General features: G+C 29.6%; 2 protein-coding genes and 1 long non-coding RNA gene across 7 annotated transcripts; 1 reads left to right on the plus strand and 2 right to left on the minus strand.

The window, feature by feature from the left end:
* The first annotated feature begins 705 nt into the window (after nt 1-705).
* Nucleotides 706-1170, plus strand: LOC150027834 (uncharacterized). Its single transcript, XM_090301712.1, has one exon. The coding sequence runs from the start codon at nt 872-874 to the stop codon at nt 1031-1033; it is 162 nt and encodes a 53-aa protein (XP_090157838.1). The 5' UTR covers nt 706-871; the 3' UTR covers nt 1034-1170.
* A 2254-nt stretch (nt 1171-3424) lies between these two features.
* On the minus strand, nt 3425-4225 carry LOC150027835 (uncharacterized). The gene is made up of 3 exons (XR_016520585.1): nt 4087-4225; nt 3675-3728; nt 3425-3572 (listed from the first exon to the last, which is right to left on the minus strand). It is a non-coding gene; the product is annotated as an uncharacterized LOC150027835 (long non-coding RNA).
* Nucleotides 4226-5985: 1760 nt separating this feature from the next.
* LOC137836917 (RNA-binding KH domain-containing protein) lies at nt 5986-12375 on the minus strand. 5 transcript variants are annotated; one of them, XM_090301714.1, is made up of 8 exons: nt 12241-12375; nt 11138-11781; nt 10549-10980; nt 9909-10166; nt 9544-9810; nt 9362-9426; nt 7759-7826; nt 5986-7183 (listed from the first exon to the last, which is right to left on the minus strand). In XM_090301714.1, the coding sequence occupies exons 2-7, from the start codon at nt 11711-11713 to the stop codon at nt 7778-7780; spliced, it is 1647 nt and encodes a 548-aa protein (XP_090157840.1). In that variant the 5' UTR covers nt 11714-11781; nt 12241-12375; the 3' UTR covers nt 5986-7183; nt 7759-7777. The 5 variants fall into 5 exon arrangements, with proteins under 5 accessions (XP_090157840.1, XP_090157841.1, XP_068501811.2 ...); XM_090301715.1 differs by having other exon boundaries at nt 12169-12242; XM_068645710.2 differs by lacking the exon at nt 5986-7183 and adding an exon at nt 7244-7561.
* Nucleotides 12376-17763: the final 5388 nt, after the last annotated feature.

Below are 17763 nucleotides of genomic sequence, written 5' to 3' on the forward strand. Positions count from 1 at the left end.
TGTGATCATATTTAAATTTGGATATTTTCAACACTTAGCCAAAATCATAGGGTGTTGAATTTCCTTAACATTAATTTTAAAATGTGAAGGTATATAAATTTATTTTTAGAAAGGAAAAGGTGGTATTAAACATCAAAACCCTTAATTGGAAACAATATTATGAGTCAATTTGAACTCCAAACCTGAAGTAGTGGTTTATTTCTTTCATTGGACATGACCATCACCATCGTGGTACACCTTCTGGATATTGCCATGTCCGAAAAAAAAATATAAAACTCATAAAAATATTTGTATTATTAAGAAAAACATGAAAAAAAGCATTATATAATTTATTTATTTATTAAGAAATCCTTATTAATTTTAACCAATCATTATTAAAGAATTTAATAAAATCCTTTGCGATAAATTCATTTTTAATAAGGTTCTCCTTTTAAAATACATAGCCGAAAAATATAATTAAAAAAAACCCAATTAAAAATAATAAGTCAAATCCCTTGAAGTAGACTAATGATTAATAAATTAATAAATATTTCACACTCAACGTAAAAAATAACATTATGATCACTAATTATTTTATGCAATTTCATTTTGTTTTATGGTCATATTTTATTTCCCAATGGATCAATGATCAATGGATTAATTATACTTTATTAAGCAACCACCACCACCATCTTCCCATTTAGGAGTTGACTTACTAGAAACAAGATTATATATAACCATAAGATCCATAGATTGGTGGTAATTGAGATATCAAAACACCAACAACCATCAAAGTTGAAGCTTGAAAAAGGGTGTTGCATCTTCAAGTTCATCACCATCATCATCATCAAAAGGAGGAAGATCAAAGAGATCACAAGAAGAAGAAAGAAGAATGAAGGAGAAGATGATGGCCCTTTTGATAGGGTTAATTGGTGCAACCCTAACTCTATTTGCTTACTCACAAACCTTCATATCACCAACTCAATGCATCACACTTGGCCTTCTTGTTCTCATGTTGGGTTTGCTCATAGGAGAAGGTCTCATATCTTTCTAATGGCTTCCTTTCTCTTCTTTTGTTCTCTTTCAATCTCTTCTTTTTTTCCTCTTTGAGATAAAACTTAGATCAAGTGTTGTTTTAATTGCTCTCTAATGAGAAAGAAATGAAAGTTTATCACTAGTTGCATGACAAAACTTAGATGGTATATCTTAAATACATCTTGCTTTTTTTTTTTAATTATAATTGAAATTCCATTTTGATAATAGAATGCTATATTTTCATATTTCATGAGACTTTTTTTTGCATTTTTTAATAAAAAAAGTGATTTTTTTAATTTTGAAAAATCTCATGAAATATTTGTAAGAAATGTCACCCAAAATTTTAGTGCTTGTATCTAAAGTAATATATCTACGTTTTCTCTTCACAATAGTTATAATATGGAATAAAACTTAGATTTGAGAATATTTTTCTAGTTTTTTTTTTCACCATAGAAAATTAAACCATAGTCTATGGAGGGATGAAGGGAAAATAATTTAATTTCTTAGCAACAATCATGTATTTCGTTGTATTGGCGTCAAATATTTATATTGAGAATTAAATTATGTAGTCTTTTATTAGAAATTATGAGTGTAAAACTTCAGAGAAGATAACATTACTTTTAATTTTACTTTAGAATTTAATTATTTTTCGTGTCATACAAAAATTAAACCGTCAACTAATTAAAAAAAGAATAATAGTATAAACTTAAAATTGATTATGATAAAAGTGAAAAATTTATTAAATACAACTATTTATGATTAATGACATTATTACATTCATTGATTTTTTTTACTTTATTTAAATAACTATAGTTTATATAATATTATGACAAGGTTACCCAGTTAATTTTAATTGTTTCTACAACCCAAGATAAGGTTAGGAAAGTATTTTACAAGAGAAAGTACATTCGAGAGAAAATTAATAAAAAATGTTGGAACCCTAAAATAAAGAAATTAAAAATAGAAAATTGTTCAAAAAGAAAGGGTCACTGATGCAAGTATCTCCATCATCATCTCTATGTTTTTTTTGTATGTTTTTCAATGAAAATAATAATTTTTAATTGTGTTTTCAATAAATAGAAAATAGTTTAAACCTTTTTCCATGTGATAGCATTGATTGTCACTGTAGAAAGCCATGTTCCAAACAGTTAATAATAAATGAATGTTCGATCATAACTGTATAAAGTGATGATCCTAAAGAATGCTTCCTTTCTAAAAATGCTACAATAACAAGTCAAATTATTTCTCTCCATTACAAAAATTATTGGGATATTTTTATTATTTGGAGTTATATATATGGGTATAAATTTAAGACATGGTTTTTATAAGGCTATTTACTAAAATATCTTAATATTTTATAACATTTAAATAAATTTTTAGATTATAAAAAATTAAAAAATATCTTTAAATATTAATAATTAAAGAAAATATCAATTAATTAAAGTGTGAGTTACTCAACAATCAAATAAAACATTAATTAAAATTTTGAGTGTATTTCTATAAAAGTAAAAATAAAATTATAACAAAATTTTATATAGTAAAATTACAAAAAATGTAAGTTAAGACCTCATTTTCTATAATAATTCCTACAATATATAAATTTAATTTATTTTTTTTGTGTAAATTTCAATCTATCATCTTACTTTTAAAACTTCTTTTTAACTTTCTTTATAATCTAAGAGTCTTTAAGACTCAAGTTTTAAATATTTTTTTTTCTTTAATTGTATTTAACTATTGAAATTTTACTCATTTTATTTAAGTTCATATTTCTTTTACCAAATTACTGCTTCAAGATTATGTTAGTTTTAGTCATAGAAAAAAGGTTAAAAACCTTCTAATGAAATATTAATTGATTTTTAATATTTAAAATAACACTTTAAGAACAAAAAAGTAACACTACTTTTATACAACTATTTCAACTATTGGCATATTTATGGTATTATTGGCATATTTATCGCTATTGTTTATACTTGTAATAACCTTAAACTAGCCAAACGGAGAATGTAAACATTAGTTGGTAATTACTAATTAGTGAATAATAATAAACTGGTTCAATATCATGTACATTAATATAAAAGCATCACAAGAATAGTCTTATTTTCAATATCTTACACATAAAAAATAGTATTATTATTTTGTCATAACTTTTTCTAACTTATTAGATTAAAATATTAATTTACTTGTGATAGTGTCACTTACAGAGTTCAAAAATTCATATTATTGAAGAAAAGTTCATACATTTTTTTAATTTGTAAATTTAATTAGCTAATATTTTTTTTATAAATAATAATCATTCATGATATCCCTGGTAAAAAATAAAACAATAATTACTTTTCAGAGTTAACTAAGACATAAAAATGCCCTAAAGCTGAAAACACTACAAATGTAACAAAAAGAAAAATCAAAGGCAGACAATGAATAATTTTTTTTATGGCAATGCTTTCAAAATATTACACTAAAGCTCATTTTTAAGATTTGAAGCAACAATAAGATACTTGATGAAACTTTAAGACAATGCACAAGGTGAGGGAAATTAAACACCAACTGAATCTTCATACCTGCAAAATCCATCAAGTTAAATCAAAGGAACAAAGTTGAAAATCAACATATAAATGAAATATATACATATATATATATATATATCATTTTGTGCATCTCACCATTATTGATTATGTCCCAATAATGTGCATGACTACATATATCATCAAAAGAATCTAGCATGAGAGAAGAAGGTCATAACTTAGCCAAAGACGACTTGCCGAATTTCTAAGAAAGCAAAATGAATATTTGAATATAACAACATACTTTTTTAACAAAGATAAATTAAGAACAAAAAAGTAAAAATTGTATAAAATAATTTTAATTATTTTAAAAAAATCATTTTTTACGAAGAAATTTATCCAATACAACTAGTTTGTCAAAGATCAAAATAAAATTGTGACTTTAGCCAAAACATTAACATGTTTAGACTTATATTGATCAAAATCATGAATATAAGTCACATTTGGCTACAATTTATCACAATATGAAAGATTGAAAGAAAAGTATGACTAGAACCATATATTTTAGAACCTTGAGTCACAATGCCAAAAGAAGCTTGCCGGCAAGTCATCCTTGGCTGCATTACATGACCTCATTCCCACATGCAAGACATTAGATGAATTATTTGAAGCTAGTGATCATACAAATAGGCTAAGAAATGTATGATTCCTACACAAACAAGGTAGATAGTCAAGTTAATCAGTTTCACCAATCAAATAGAGGCCATCACTGCCATAACTGCAAGAACATTTTTTTCCCAAATGAGGAAGACAGCATTCCCAACTAGAATGAGGGAAAAAGACCCTTTTCATTGACAAAAGAAAGAAACAAGCATGGACTCTCATAAGGGGTTAGTGATTAGCTGGTAGAGGAGAAGAAGCCAAATGGAGTTGAAGGTCTTTCATGACAGGAAACAAACGAATGGGGTATTGAAGCAGAGAAAGGATCTAATGAGAATATAAAGAAAATGCATATGCTACATGACATGGCATGCCAGGCCAAAGCATTAATGATGCTAGCATCTCTGCAGAAGGGGAAGCTCTATAACTGTTCTATTGTTGTCCTTTATTGAAGGGGAAATGAGAAAATAAATGAGTATTCTGGAGGATTCTTATTGCTGGATGTGACTTTGCATGGTGAAGAAACCAAGGAATATGAGAACTTTATTAGGTGCATGCCCACCCCACCACCCTAGTTCTGTGTAGCTTCTCATATCATCCCTGTGGACCATTTAAGAGAACAACACAAGACCCTTTTTTTTAACTTGGAATATCTTCTGATTGGAAGTAAAGTTCAATTTCTTCAAATGCAAAATTTGATTGAAGATCATCCTTTTGAATAGATATTATTTCATACACATACCTCTTGATCTGTCAAATATATAATACCAGACATAAAGATCCAATATCTAATCGTATATTTAAGAGATGATCTTCTATCAACTGTGACATAGTATTGATAGAGATCAAATCCTTTGTGTTCAATGAACAGCATCTACTTGAACAAACACTATTCACTAAGTTGAAAAATGAACGATGTGCATTGTGTGTTAGGTGGAACTATTTATTACATTGGTCACAAGTATGTACGGATTTTGTGTTATAACAAATATATAGATTTTAGCTTTAGAAAAACAGAATTTGTAATCTCAAGTTTCCAATTTTAATCTTACTACTTATGAAGTTCTGTTTCTGTAGTACTCTTAGGCTTCTGCTAAACTTTATATACAATCGAAATTGCTACAGCGTTCAACAATACATTGATCATATCTCAGGATTGTTAATAATTGCTTCATTTGAGCTTTTGAATTTCTAAATAACAAAGTAGGTGAAATTAGGTTCACCTTAACCATGTTATTTGATTCTCTCTTTCTGTTTGGTAGAAGCAGAAAAAAGTGTTGACTTTCCTGTACAGAGTAATTAACGAGGACCAACCAATATATTTTACATAATCAAATAATCCAAATCCACATTCCAGAATATGTAATCGATATGCTTATCAAACCTCACAAATAGAAAAAACATAGTAAGAAAATTATCAAAAGAATGTTAAAAAAATTGATCAACCAAAATAAATCATCAACAAAGCCAATAATTTTTTTAAGAGAAACACCACAATAACATGATTATCAAAAACGTTGTATTTGGATTTATATAAAATCGGAATGAGTTTTATTTTACGTCAAGATAATTCTAAAAATGAATTAGAAGATAAATTTAATAAATACTTTACTTTAGTTTCATTCAAAAGAGTGGTGAGACCAAAGAATAGAACACACTTGGTTCTTTATTCACCATCTATAATGAAGCAAGTATACTTGATCAACACTTCAGGGAATAAAACCAGGTTAATTCCAAATGGAGCCTCACAAGTCCTTTTTACATGAACAGTCACTCGTGCAATGTTCAAAGTCAAAGAAATTAGACAATATTAAGCACAAATCATCAAAAGCAAATATGGCCATGACGGTTTTGCATCAATAAAATGGGAGTCAACAAAAAAGTATTCCTGATTGGGCCTACCAAATGAGTTGCATAGAACAAATCAAAGTGCATTTCAGTTAAAATTACAAACCAGTGAACAATGTAAGTTGTTACAGACAATCTACCACATTATCCACCCAAATCCAATTCATCCAATCTCCAGGTACCATCAAAGTCCTGAAGCACAATGTTATCTAATCCAACTACCTGGAAAAGTGAAATATACCAAAGCTCCAAAAGAAATTCAGATCACTGCATTCCTCTCACTAGGTCACTGTTAACAGAATTTAACAAGTACTTAACAGAAATGTAAGAGTAACCCTAGGCACACCTTTGCACTGGCCATTGGATTACTGCATATCAGAAGACTCTGTCTGTGCAGGTTTCCTAATGGCCTGACAGAAAATATCTCTTTTTTTATGCCAATTTTGGTGCCTAGCGGTAGTCCAATAGAATTTAGAAGTGAAATAAATTAAAAGAAATGTGGTTCAGTGCAGTTGAATGCTAATTAAGCTAAAAAATGTACAGCATCGATAAATATCCAAACCTGTGTGATATTGGCAAATCGAAAAAAGAAAAGTGCCACAAGTGATGGCATGTTTGAATACTGTTTTTGACTAAGTTTTTTTATTTTATTTCAAAAACTAAAAACAAATCGGTTTGGGTAACATATCTATTATCTAATCTAACGGTTTTGAAGACCTTTTTTTTCTCAATCTGTCTTTTGGTGCAGAAAAATGAAAACACGTTTTGGTTGCTTTTGTTTCCTTTAAGTTGTTCTAATCAATTATCTATTTTCACTTCCAACTAGGACAGCCCACAGCCACCATCACTACCAATGCTGTTGGAGTGCCTTCAAGCTTTCACAATGTAGCCTCAAAACAGAATCCATCAAACAGATCCTCTATTTCTGAATCACCAAATACCATACAATATCTTCTAATGATCTTTCCACAAAGAACTTATTTTTCGACTATGAGCTTCAGTAGTTGAGTTAACATATTAACATGTAAGTACAGCTTTCACCATTAAACTGAAAAGTGTAGTCATGTAAGGTACTCAACAACATCCATAAGTATACTTTCAGAATCATATTAGACAACATGCCTTTACCTTCTCATGCTGATATAGGCAAATAGTAGCACCTGCAATACACGACACCAAAACTCCACCAAATTTGATGTGATAGTGAAACTATGAGAAAATAAAACCCAAAAACAATAATAGTATACAACTGTTGGAGGATGAAAGCTACAAGGTGCGTCTTAGTTTTAAAGATAAAAATTAACCACAATAATAAGAAACAGAAAGGCAAGCCAGCTTTATAGGTTCTTGGGACAACAAGTTATCAAGCTTGGGAATTAAGGTAAAATGGACATGGCCAATTTCAATAGTCTCCACATAAGTTTGGTCCTCTAAGTAGTAGCGTCAGGGTGGGCCATAAGTTTGTCAAACCCTGGTTCATCAGGTCTTCTGGTTTAGGCAGTAGGCAGTAGGCAGGCTGCGGGCTTCATAGAACTCAGCTGTTTGGGTGGTAAGGGAAAGGGAACAAAGGGAAAACAATATCATCAGAATTCTAAAAGGGCACTGGTCAGGTTAAGATATCAATCTCTTATATACTAAATTATAGGAAGTTGCCAGATAAAAGATAAAAGTGACAGTTCTAAATTATAGGAAGTTTCCAGATAAAAGGCGACCATTAATAAAAATTGCATTCTACCTGCAGAGACTCATTAAGTTCAGTAAGCATGGTTTCTCCTCCTAGAAACACCACTCTGACTCGACAACCTGGAAATGGGTACTAAATATTAGAATTGATGAATTCAGGAACAGTCATAAATTGTCAGTAAGAGTGGCCTTTTCACAACATGGACAGGAAAGAATAAAGAAACTGGGAATGCAAGGTAACTAGATTCTGGCAAGGGGCTTATTAGAATATTTCCAAGCATGTTTTCCAAGGGGATATTTAAGTTCAAAATATTATTTTAGAAGACTACAAACCCACTCATAATATTACCCCTTTAAGGGTTGGATTGATAACTGCCTATGGAGGTGAGCTAAAAATCTGCCGTATAAATATCGCAGGTGGCGTGGCAGCCTATTAAGGAAAGTTATGGTGGACAAATTTTTATATAATGATAAACTAATTTCACAACATTTATAAAATTCTTATGATTGTCATCACAATTCTTAAACACAACTAACAAAAACACTAATATTTCATTAAGCAATTTTAGGACGCATTGTTTTAGTTTTGGGGGCTCTGTAAGTGGAAAGTAATCAATAACAATGTTTTATAAGCAAACATAAGAACAACAAACAAATAATTGGTTCTGAAATTTTGAAAAAATAAAGGATAACTACAAAATCAGAGCAGCAAGATGAATATCGTGTAAAAAGAGAAGGGGAGAAAAGGAGAGAAAACAGATGAGGAAGAAAAAAAGTAATAGATAGAAGGAACAAGAAAAACCAGAAAACAAATCTTGGTTTCAAGGTTTAGATAGTCGGAGCTATTATTACTGCAATTCAGGCTGCTGTTACAGCCATAGATGACTCAGGAGACTTGACTACAGAGAGGTTCATTCTCTTTTTCTTTCACAGTTAAGGGTTCTCACTCTGAAGAAGGTTCTCATTCATAAAAGAGGGTTCATTCTCTCCTGTGTCCAGGCTTGGGGTTATTTAAAAATGGGCCAAACCCAAAATCATGATTTTGAAAAACAAAAAATAAAGAAAAAAACTGATTTCACCACTGCGAACCACACCAAATCCATGGCAGGGTGCCATGGCCGAAGAGACCATATCCTTCAAAATAACCGAATGGTGGATAGCGACGAATGGCAAAATCGACATGCCATACCATTATGGCACTACCATAATGGCCATTTCATAACGCTCACTGATAACAATGGACTAGACATTAGTTTATGTAGTAGGCTAGAAAACTGGGAATTTTGTGGAAAAAAAATCCAAAGTATCAAACAATAGAATACAATTGTGGAAGCAAACACCAGAAAACAAATGGGAAGAAAATTTAATACCTAACTTTCTATAAAATAAATGAACCAATACACATCCACAAATCAAATCTACATAAGTGAAATGCTATTAGAAGCTTCCATGACACAAGTTTCAAACAGTGTTGAGAGTATAATCCAAATCCAATCCTTCAGTCCTTAAAATAGATTAGAGCCGAAATCAAAGATTCAACTGTTAGGTTGATTTTTAAAACTGATAAGCTTTATTAATCTAAGATGATAATTACAGGTAAAAGTAAAAGATAAAAAAACTGAAGCAAGAAATTAGACATCAGGAAGATTGATTACCCAGCACTGCTAGACCGTCCAAAAGAATAACTTCCATAAGCCCCATAAGCACCGCTACTTCCAAGCTACAGCCGTACGAAACAATATTACAAACATGGAACAAGAAAACACGGTTTAAAACTTGAAGATCTCAGGCCATTTTAAATATTATCCTAAACTCAATTCCAACAAGAGAGAAGTACCTGTGAACCACCATAGCTTCCATAAAAGTCACCACCTGTTAAATCACTTGAGCCACCATACCCACTTGAATATGAATGTCCACGTCCATGTCTTTTACCATCTCTGCCATCAAAGTTTAGGCCATCTGATCCATCTGCTGAAACAGGCAGATATGGCATAACTGGAAGGAATGCAGAGAGAGCACCCTCCCTGTCAAAAATATTTGCTCTCAACCGTGTAAGTACATGCACCAGAGCCTCCTTGGCGACATCAAGATCTCCAGAAATCTAATCAGGATGGGTTTGCGGAGCCAATGTTGTTAGACAGGATGTTAGGACTCTATCAAAGACAACACTACTAGACCAAAGAATGAAAGTACCCTCACCTGCACCATTTCATCATCTTCAGATGCAATCTTAGGAAGATTTTCCTTAGAGATAACACGAATATTTGCTTTTGTAAGCCTCCTCATTTCAGTTATAATAGATCCCCCTTTACCAATAAGGCAACCAATTCGTGAGGTTGATACCAGCAGACGGGTTGTGAAAGAGATGATTCCTGAATCTCTTTCAACCTTCTCACTGCATCGAGGTTGCAATCGCACAGCTGCTTCTATTGTTGGAGAGAAAGTCTCTTCAAAGAACTGCATTAGCACAAGTTATAAACATCACAAAATGCATAGCAGCACATATCATACCATAAAAAATACATTTGTAATGCAAGTGGAAAATGCAAGCCACTGGGAGATCAACATGTCTCCTCCATAGTTGAAATGGTTACTAAGCATATTTGGATTTCAGTTGTAACGGGAAAATTGGGCTATTCAATGCGTTAAAATAAAAACAACTAGTTCATTGATTTTGAAAAAAAACATTTTTTATGTTTTAACACAACATTCTTGCAAACATGCCATTAGTAGTAGCACAATTTAGAAAAAATCACCATATAGCACAAAATACAAATCATACTCAAAATTAAATTTATATATAAAAAAAAGATGGCCCATTGGGCGACCAAATTTTTACCTCTTTTGTCAAAATGGTGATCAAGCATTCCTCTCCTTCTGTTGATGAACTATCAACCTTGATTGTTGCCCCAGAATCCTGCCTAATTTGATTTATTATCATACCACCTTTTCCTATTACCCCTCCAATGTTTCCAGTTGGGCAAACCAATCGAACTGAAAACTCCTTTGAAGATGCCTCATCCCTCGGAGCTGAGTACATGGACCGCGGTGGCCAGTCACCAGCAGCGCCTTTGTATCCTCCATAAGCACCAACAAGGGGAGCTATCCCCACAATTGGAGCTCCTGGAGTTGGACCAATGAGTGAACTACCACCAGGATATACACCAGGAACAGCAGAAGTAAGAAGATGCTGAGATCGTGAAGGGTTATCATGAAGTCGAGATGCTACTTGATGCAGAGCCTTTCTCACAACGGCAGCATCCCCAGTAATCTGGAGTTTCAAAAAACCAATAGAAAACAAATTATAAACAAAAACAAGTCAGCCGAATAGCAATTCATTTAATACCCTGATCATCAATTGCATTAATAAACAAATAAACTGGAAATCCCCATTGAATTTAAAGCTAAAAAATTCTCATCCAGTTTACCTGCACAAGCTCATCAGAGCTCAAGGCGCACAAAGGTAAATGATCATCCTTGAGTATGCGAATCTGGGCCCCAGTCTCACTTCGAATGTTCTGAACTATCTGCCCCCCTTTCCCAATAACACAACCTATCTGGTCAGATGGCACCAGAAGCTTAGCAGTTACTTGCTGACCTCCATCATCATCCTGATCACCATGAAAGTCCTCAGCAACTACTCTGTCATGCACCTTAAACAAAGCATCCTGTGCGGGCGACACGTAATTCCCACCACCCTCAACGGAATTAGTCTCATCACTGGGACTATAAATAGTAACAACTCGCTCGTCACAACCCGGCACAGTCTCACCAATCCTAATCTTGGCCTTGGTCTCCACCCTCAGTTGCTTAACAATCTCACCACCCCTACCAATAACACTGCCAATCTTTCGACCCGGGCATACATATCGAAAAACTGTATCTTCCGTATCAATCACAAACTGCTCTCTATCCTCACCGTGATTCCTCCTTTTATTTGGCCCATTATCATAATCAGATTGAGAATTGGGGCGCTTACCATAACCACTCCTCTGGCCACCCATCAAAGCAAATTATCGACACCAACTTCCAAATCAAACTGACAAACAGCTTTCACAAGGGGCTAGATATTCTGCAAAGGTCACAAAACCCAGATTTCAAACTACAATCTAAACAATTATAATATTCAATAGACTATAAACACACAGGTAATAAATTTAATAGCATGGTCAAAGAACCATTTTGATGAGTGAATTGAAAAAAGCACCAACTACAATTGCAAGGTACCCTAACATGAACTCACATATGCAACAGATAATTCAGATCCATCTTATGAGTATGAACTACATGTAAAAATCAGGTAAAAATATCAACTTTATTGAACTTTCAGCAACAATCACCCATTATTACTAATTAGAGCAAATACCCAAATGAAATAGTCAGAGTAAATTCCCAAATCAAAGGGTAATTGGAATTGGGAATAAAAATACAATTGAAAAATAAGAGCGAAAAAATTTACAGAATGAGATTAAGAAGAAAAAAAAACGAAGGTTGTGAGATCTGGGAAGAGAAGAAGTGATGCGATGCTTACATGGTGGGATTGGAATTGTGAGGATCAAAGCAGAAAAGTCGTCGTTTGAGGAGACAAAGGAATCTGTCCTTAATTGCGTTAGGGTTGGGTTAATGGTCTTTTGCTTATATCATCTATTATTTTACTTTTTCAGTAATGTTATAATATTTTTATTTTTATATTGATATTGATATTTTTAAGATAGAAATATACCCTCTTACTTTAATTATTCAGAATTTTATTTCAAATTCAGAATTTTAAATTTGATATTATTTTAATGTGGAAATCTTCTTAAAAGATTATACCTATTAGACTTATATTTATGATGATATGAATATGATTGTATAAATGTTACATCATTTTAAGGTGGTAGTATTTATTATTATTATTATTATTTAAAAAATATAATTTAAAAACAAACTATTATTTTTTGGAGTAAATTAATTCTTACGAGCCATGGTATATATTACCTGTTTGGATTATATTTAATTCATAATTCATTGGAATTTCACATTCAAAATTAGAGCGGAAACAAATAGTAATTTCTATTTTTTTATGTATTTTTTTAAGAGTCACATGATGTCGAAACATATAAAATAAATATTATTTTATAGATTATATATTCTTTCTAATCTATTTTATATGATGACTTATATGTTTTCAACACGTGTCAAGCAATATAAATAATATTATTTAGGTGTAACTTAAACCTATTTTAGTCATTTTAAATGAGTTTTATTTTGGTTTTGTGATTTATTTGCGTTTATTTTTTCTAAAAATAAAAATAATTCAAGATATCATTTGTATGTTGAAGAAAATATTTAATCATTTTAAGTAAAAGATAATTATATAATATGAATAAAATCTCTAAATCTATAATCTATAATAAAAGCATTCTCCAATGTATATATTTCATATTTCTATTTTATAAAATTAAAAAAAAATCTATAACGATATATAAAAAATACACATGCTTATCTATTTTAAAATAAATATTATAAACTAAAAATAATAAATTGAAATTTTAGACGTTTGAATTTTGGGACGGTTAAAAGTAAAATAAAATAATATAGAATAAACCAAAATTATCGCATTTTATAAAATTTTTAAAAAAATATTTCAAATTTTATAATAAAAAAATATAAGATCAAATTTGTTAATTTTATATAGTTACTTTTTTAACCACTTTTTTGTATAATTTATATTAGTTTCTCAATATTGTTTACATTCAAATTATAGATTATATGCCTTAAACATATAAAATAATAATAATAAATAATTTAAAATATATATTATATATATATATATATCAAAATTTACCTTATTAAAATAAAATAATTTAATAACTAGAGGATATCAATATAGAAGATCTTATTTTATTTACTTACATAGAAATCGATATACGTCCATGGGCCTTTTGCAGGCCCAATTTTTCATCTCTCTCTTTATATATATATATATATATATATATATATATATATATATATATATATATATATATATTCTATATTTTTTACCGTAAAGATTATTATATCTTTACTCTAGATAAAATATTGGAATGTTACATTCTTAATAACTTTTCTTTTATAATCTTATTAGTATGTAATCAAAGTTTACAAGAATATGTTTTTACGTCTGGTTTGTTTTAAGGTGAGGAAAGTTAATAATGACTAAATAAAAAAAATATGAAAATCGAAGAATTAGAAAGTTAAAAAAAAAAATTACCAATTAAACTTTCTATATACAAATTTATAGTAAATAATTTTATTTAAAGATATAATTGATTAAAGATTATGCTATAAATAATCAATGTTGATACAATTAATTATTTTTTAATATAATCAATTATATAATTAATATTTATATTTTTTATTTTAATAAAATACATAATTCAATAAAAGTATTAAAATAATAAATAAAATAAAATTATTAACAATAAAATTTAAAATACTTAACTTTTCATTATTTTTTATTATTCAAATAACTTTATCTTTAATTTTCTATTCTTTTTTCTCTTTCTCATCCCTTACTTTCGTTCATTTAATTCAAACAAAATTTTGGAGTCATAATCTTTTTTAAGATATAATATTTTCTTTATATTTTTCCACCGTCTTAAAACAAATTAGTTTTCAATATTTATTGACTATTACGGTCATGTATATAAAGATAAAGAGGCTGTAAAAAATTTTAATAGAAAAACAATTTGCTTTTATTTAATTTTTTTAATCACGCGTGAAAAAAAAATATAAAAGATAGAAGAGCTAAAAGATAGAGATAAAGTACATAAATATTTTATATTGTTTCAATTCTCATTAAATCTACATTTAGTTTTAATCGATTCAACCTAAGATGAATTATTTCACTATTTTTGAAAATTACCCTAGATACCTAACTTTTCATAAGCACTATGCAACAAACTCAAGAATATGTAATTCTTGAAAACCTATTATGACCTAACGTGAAACTTACTACACTAACACACTAAATCCATGTGTAAAAGCTCAATCAACAAAGGAAAGAATAAAATGAAAATATATCATATAAAATGTGACAAAAATCTAAAAGATTAAGAATAAAGAAAATTTTTCTTTAAAGTACTAAACTATTTATATGATATATTGTCTCATGGTTATAAATATAATCTAGTAGTAGTTTGGTTTTATGGTTGTACACATCGTCTAGTAGTGGAATCATTGATGATTCAAAGTTTTATTGTTTGGTAAATCAGTCATCTTATTCATTCGTTCTCTTGAGATGGTTTTTCATTGTATTCTAACTATCGTGTAATTCTTTTGTGCACATATATAAGGAAGTTTTGAGTTGTATGAAAAAAATTATGCTATGAAATGCATTAATTTCTATATAACGTAATGATTATCTTGTTTAATACAAAACACAACTTTTAAATTTCTATCTTTGTGTTTATTCTTTATTCATTGTCATTTGTGTTCAATGGATGAGATTCGTTGTGTGAGTTGGATAATTTTTTCATTGTTCTTGGATAACTTTGTTTAGTACTTGGTGTACAATAAACTAGTATTAAAAATATATATATATAAAAAGTGATACTTATCTCTTTTGTCAATTAAGCTCTAATCTTATTACATGAGTAGTTTCTCTTGTATTTAAGTATTACAAATGTAAAAGCATGCCAAAAAATAAGAAGGGGTTGAATTGTTAAAAATTTTCACAATATATCGTTTGATGATACACAATTAGATGATAATTTTACTTGATAAATGACCTGTCATAAATTATTTTCTAAAGTTTAATTTGTAAAGCTCTCATTTTTGTTACTACAATATGATAATATATAATAAATAAAGGTAAAAGAAAAAAATATCTATGTTGTGATTTTTTCATACTATTTCGTGTGATAATGTAGGCTACGTCCAATTCTCAATCAACTGATTGAGATTCACTGTGCAAACTACTACTATAAGATACAAATAAGTATTATTTGGATTTCAACCACTCTTGGGTAACACTGAGTATTACTTGTACCTCAATCACTCATAGATTAACACATAATATTATTTGGACAAAAGCATTTCTAGCTAAGACCGAGTATTATTTGGAACCGGTTCCAGTTAAGACTTAGTATTATTAGAACTTAGCCACTACTGGCTAAAATACTAGGTATTATTTGGAACACAATTACTCCTACCTAAATCCGAGTATTATTTCAAACTCAATCACTCTTGGCTAAACCACCAAGTATATTATTTGAAAAACAATCACTCTTGTAGAAAGACTTTCTTCATCGTCAACCTTCCTTCTTCAAAGAGATTTTCTATATTAGGATCGTGAGAAGAAAAAAGTCATTGTACATCTTTTGTAGCCCTTATAATGGTCTTTAGAAAAAGTATTATTCTTCTAGCGCTTGCCCTTGTGCATCTATAAATATGGTTCTCCTCTTCAAGCAACATTCCAAAAGCTAGCAATGCTAAACATGCCTAGAAAGCAACCATTTTGTATTTTGTTTAACTTTAGCTTGTGCAAGATGGTTGATGGTGTGGAGTGACTTTAATGCGTCTTCCAAGATATATTTGATGTAGACATGTGCTCTCGATATCTTTTTATTAACTTAAGACGAAAAGCTTTTTTGCAAATACAAAATAAGCATAGAGAATATTAAAAAAAAAAAACATTAGCTTGAAAATATGTTCATATCATTTTATTGAAGCTTCTGCATGAAACAAAGAGAACACATGTGTTGTTTGTGCCTACTAGACAAAGCACTTGTGCTAATGTATTTTTATTTTAAAATTTAATATCTAATTTAATGTTGATTTGACTAATGATAAACTGTTTTAATTAAAAATTAATGATGAATTAGTATTAACTTAGTTGATACTTTCAAATATCGATATTAAAAAATTAATATTTATAATTTTAGAATTGCACGGACATACAACATAAACTCGACTCTATTAATTAAGTAACGTCGACTTTTACTTATTAGCATTGATTTCTGAATGATGCTAAAACTTTATTTACTCGTAGTGATATAATATTTATGAATGAGACATAGTTTTAAAAAGTGTAGAATAACACATTAGTAGGAATAATAATGCTAAAAAGTAACCGTGTTCTAATTGGGATCTTACCAAAGAAAATCACCTTCCAGACCAATAATGTGTCAATTGATCCATTGATAAGTATTCTCTTGTGTTTAATACTCTCAGAAGAAACTCCTTTTTTCCTTCTTCTTTACTTCCTTTATAGATCATCAATCTCAACCACGTGGATAACGACTTTCTTGATATTAAGCAAGATTTTTCCTACTTTCGATGTTTCATGACTTTATTTTTTGGATTCATAATTCATATGTGAGAATATAGGATGATTACCTAGTTTATAGGGATAGTGGTGTTAAAGGCATAATGATCTTCTGATCTTACTCATAAATCGACTTATGATCGATTACACTATAGGTCGACTTATGGCCGATTACACTGACGTACGTCTATAGATCTTACTCATACGTCCGTTATGACCAATTACAAGAGACCTATATTTTACACTATGATAATTTTTACCATTCAAGTAGGTTGTCGCGGAGCCGTATATATAAGTCATCCTTTAACCGAATATACGAAGTATCAAAATGGGTTGAGTCGTGGATTTTAACCCTAAATATAATGCCACGTGATATAACATAACAAATAGAAAAATCAAATATTTTTATTACTAGGTTTAAAATGTTTATTCATTTTGTTAATTTAGGATATTTCTTAAAAAGTTGAATTTAATTCCACTCCGATCTATTAACTATTTAACCGGTAATTAATAAGTAATTTTGTAAAGAAAAAGAGAGAAACAAATTAAAGAAAAGACATTAAAAAAATGAGTGAGAAAAAAATCATTGAACGTTATAAACTAACTAATTTAATATCATATCATAATCTAATGCATTAATTATTCAGAGATATTGACAATAAGTAAATATTTAATTTCACATAATAATAAATAACAAATATAACATAAATTTAAACGCATTCAATATTGAGAAAAATAATAATGACAAAGATAAGTAAAACA

The sequence above is a fragment of the Phaseolus vulgaris genome, chromosome 4 (genome assembly GCF_051622355.1).
Source record: "Phaseolus vulgaris cultivar YP4 chromosome 4, ASM5162235v1, whole genome shotgun sequence".
In the NCBI taxonomy this organism is placed as follows: domain Eukaryota; kingdom Viridiplantae; phylum Streptophyta; class Magnoliopsida; order Fabales; family Fabaceae; genus Phaseolus; species Phaseolus vulgaris.

What these genes read in the sequence shown, in the direction of transcription:
- LOC150027834 (XM_090301712.1), top strand. Translation starts at nt 872, where the DNA reads ATGAAGGAGAAGATGATGGCCCTTTTGATAGGGTTAATTGGTGCAACC.
- LOC137836917 (XM_090301714.1), bottom strand. Translation starts at nt 11,713, where the DNA reads ATGGGTGGCCAGAGGAGTGGTTATGGTAAGCGCCCCAATTCTCAATCT. An exon ending in AAGATGATGAAATGGTGCAG is followed by an intron (nt 9,811 to 9,908) that starts GTGAGGGTACTT and finishes CATCCTGATTAG; the next exon opens with ATTTCTGGAGATCTTGATGT. An exon ending in GGACGGTCTAGCAGTGCTGG is followed by an intron (nt 7,827 to 9,361) that starts GTAATCAATCTT and finishes ACCCATTTCCAG; the next exon opens with GTTGTCGAGTCAGAGTGGTG.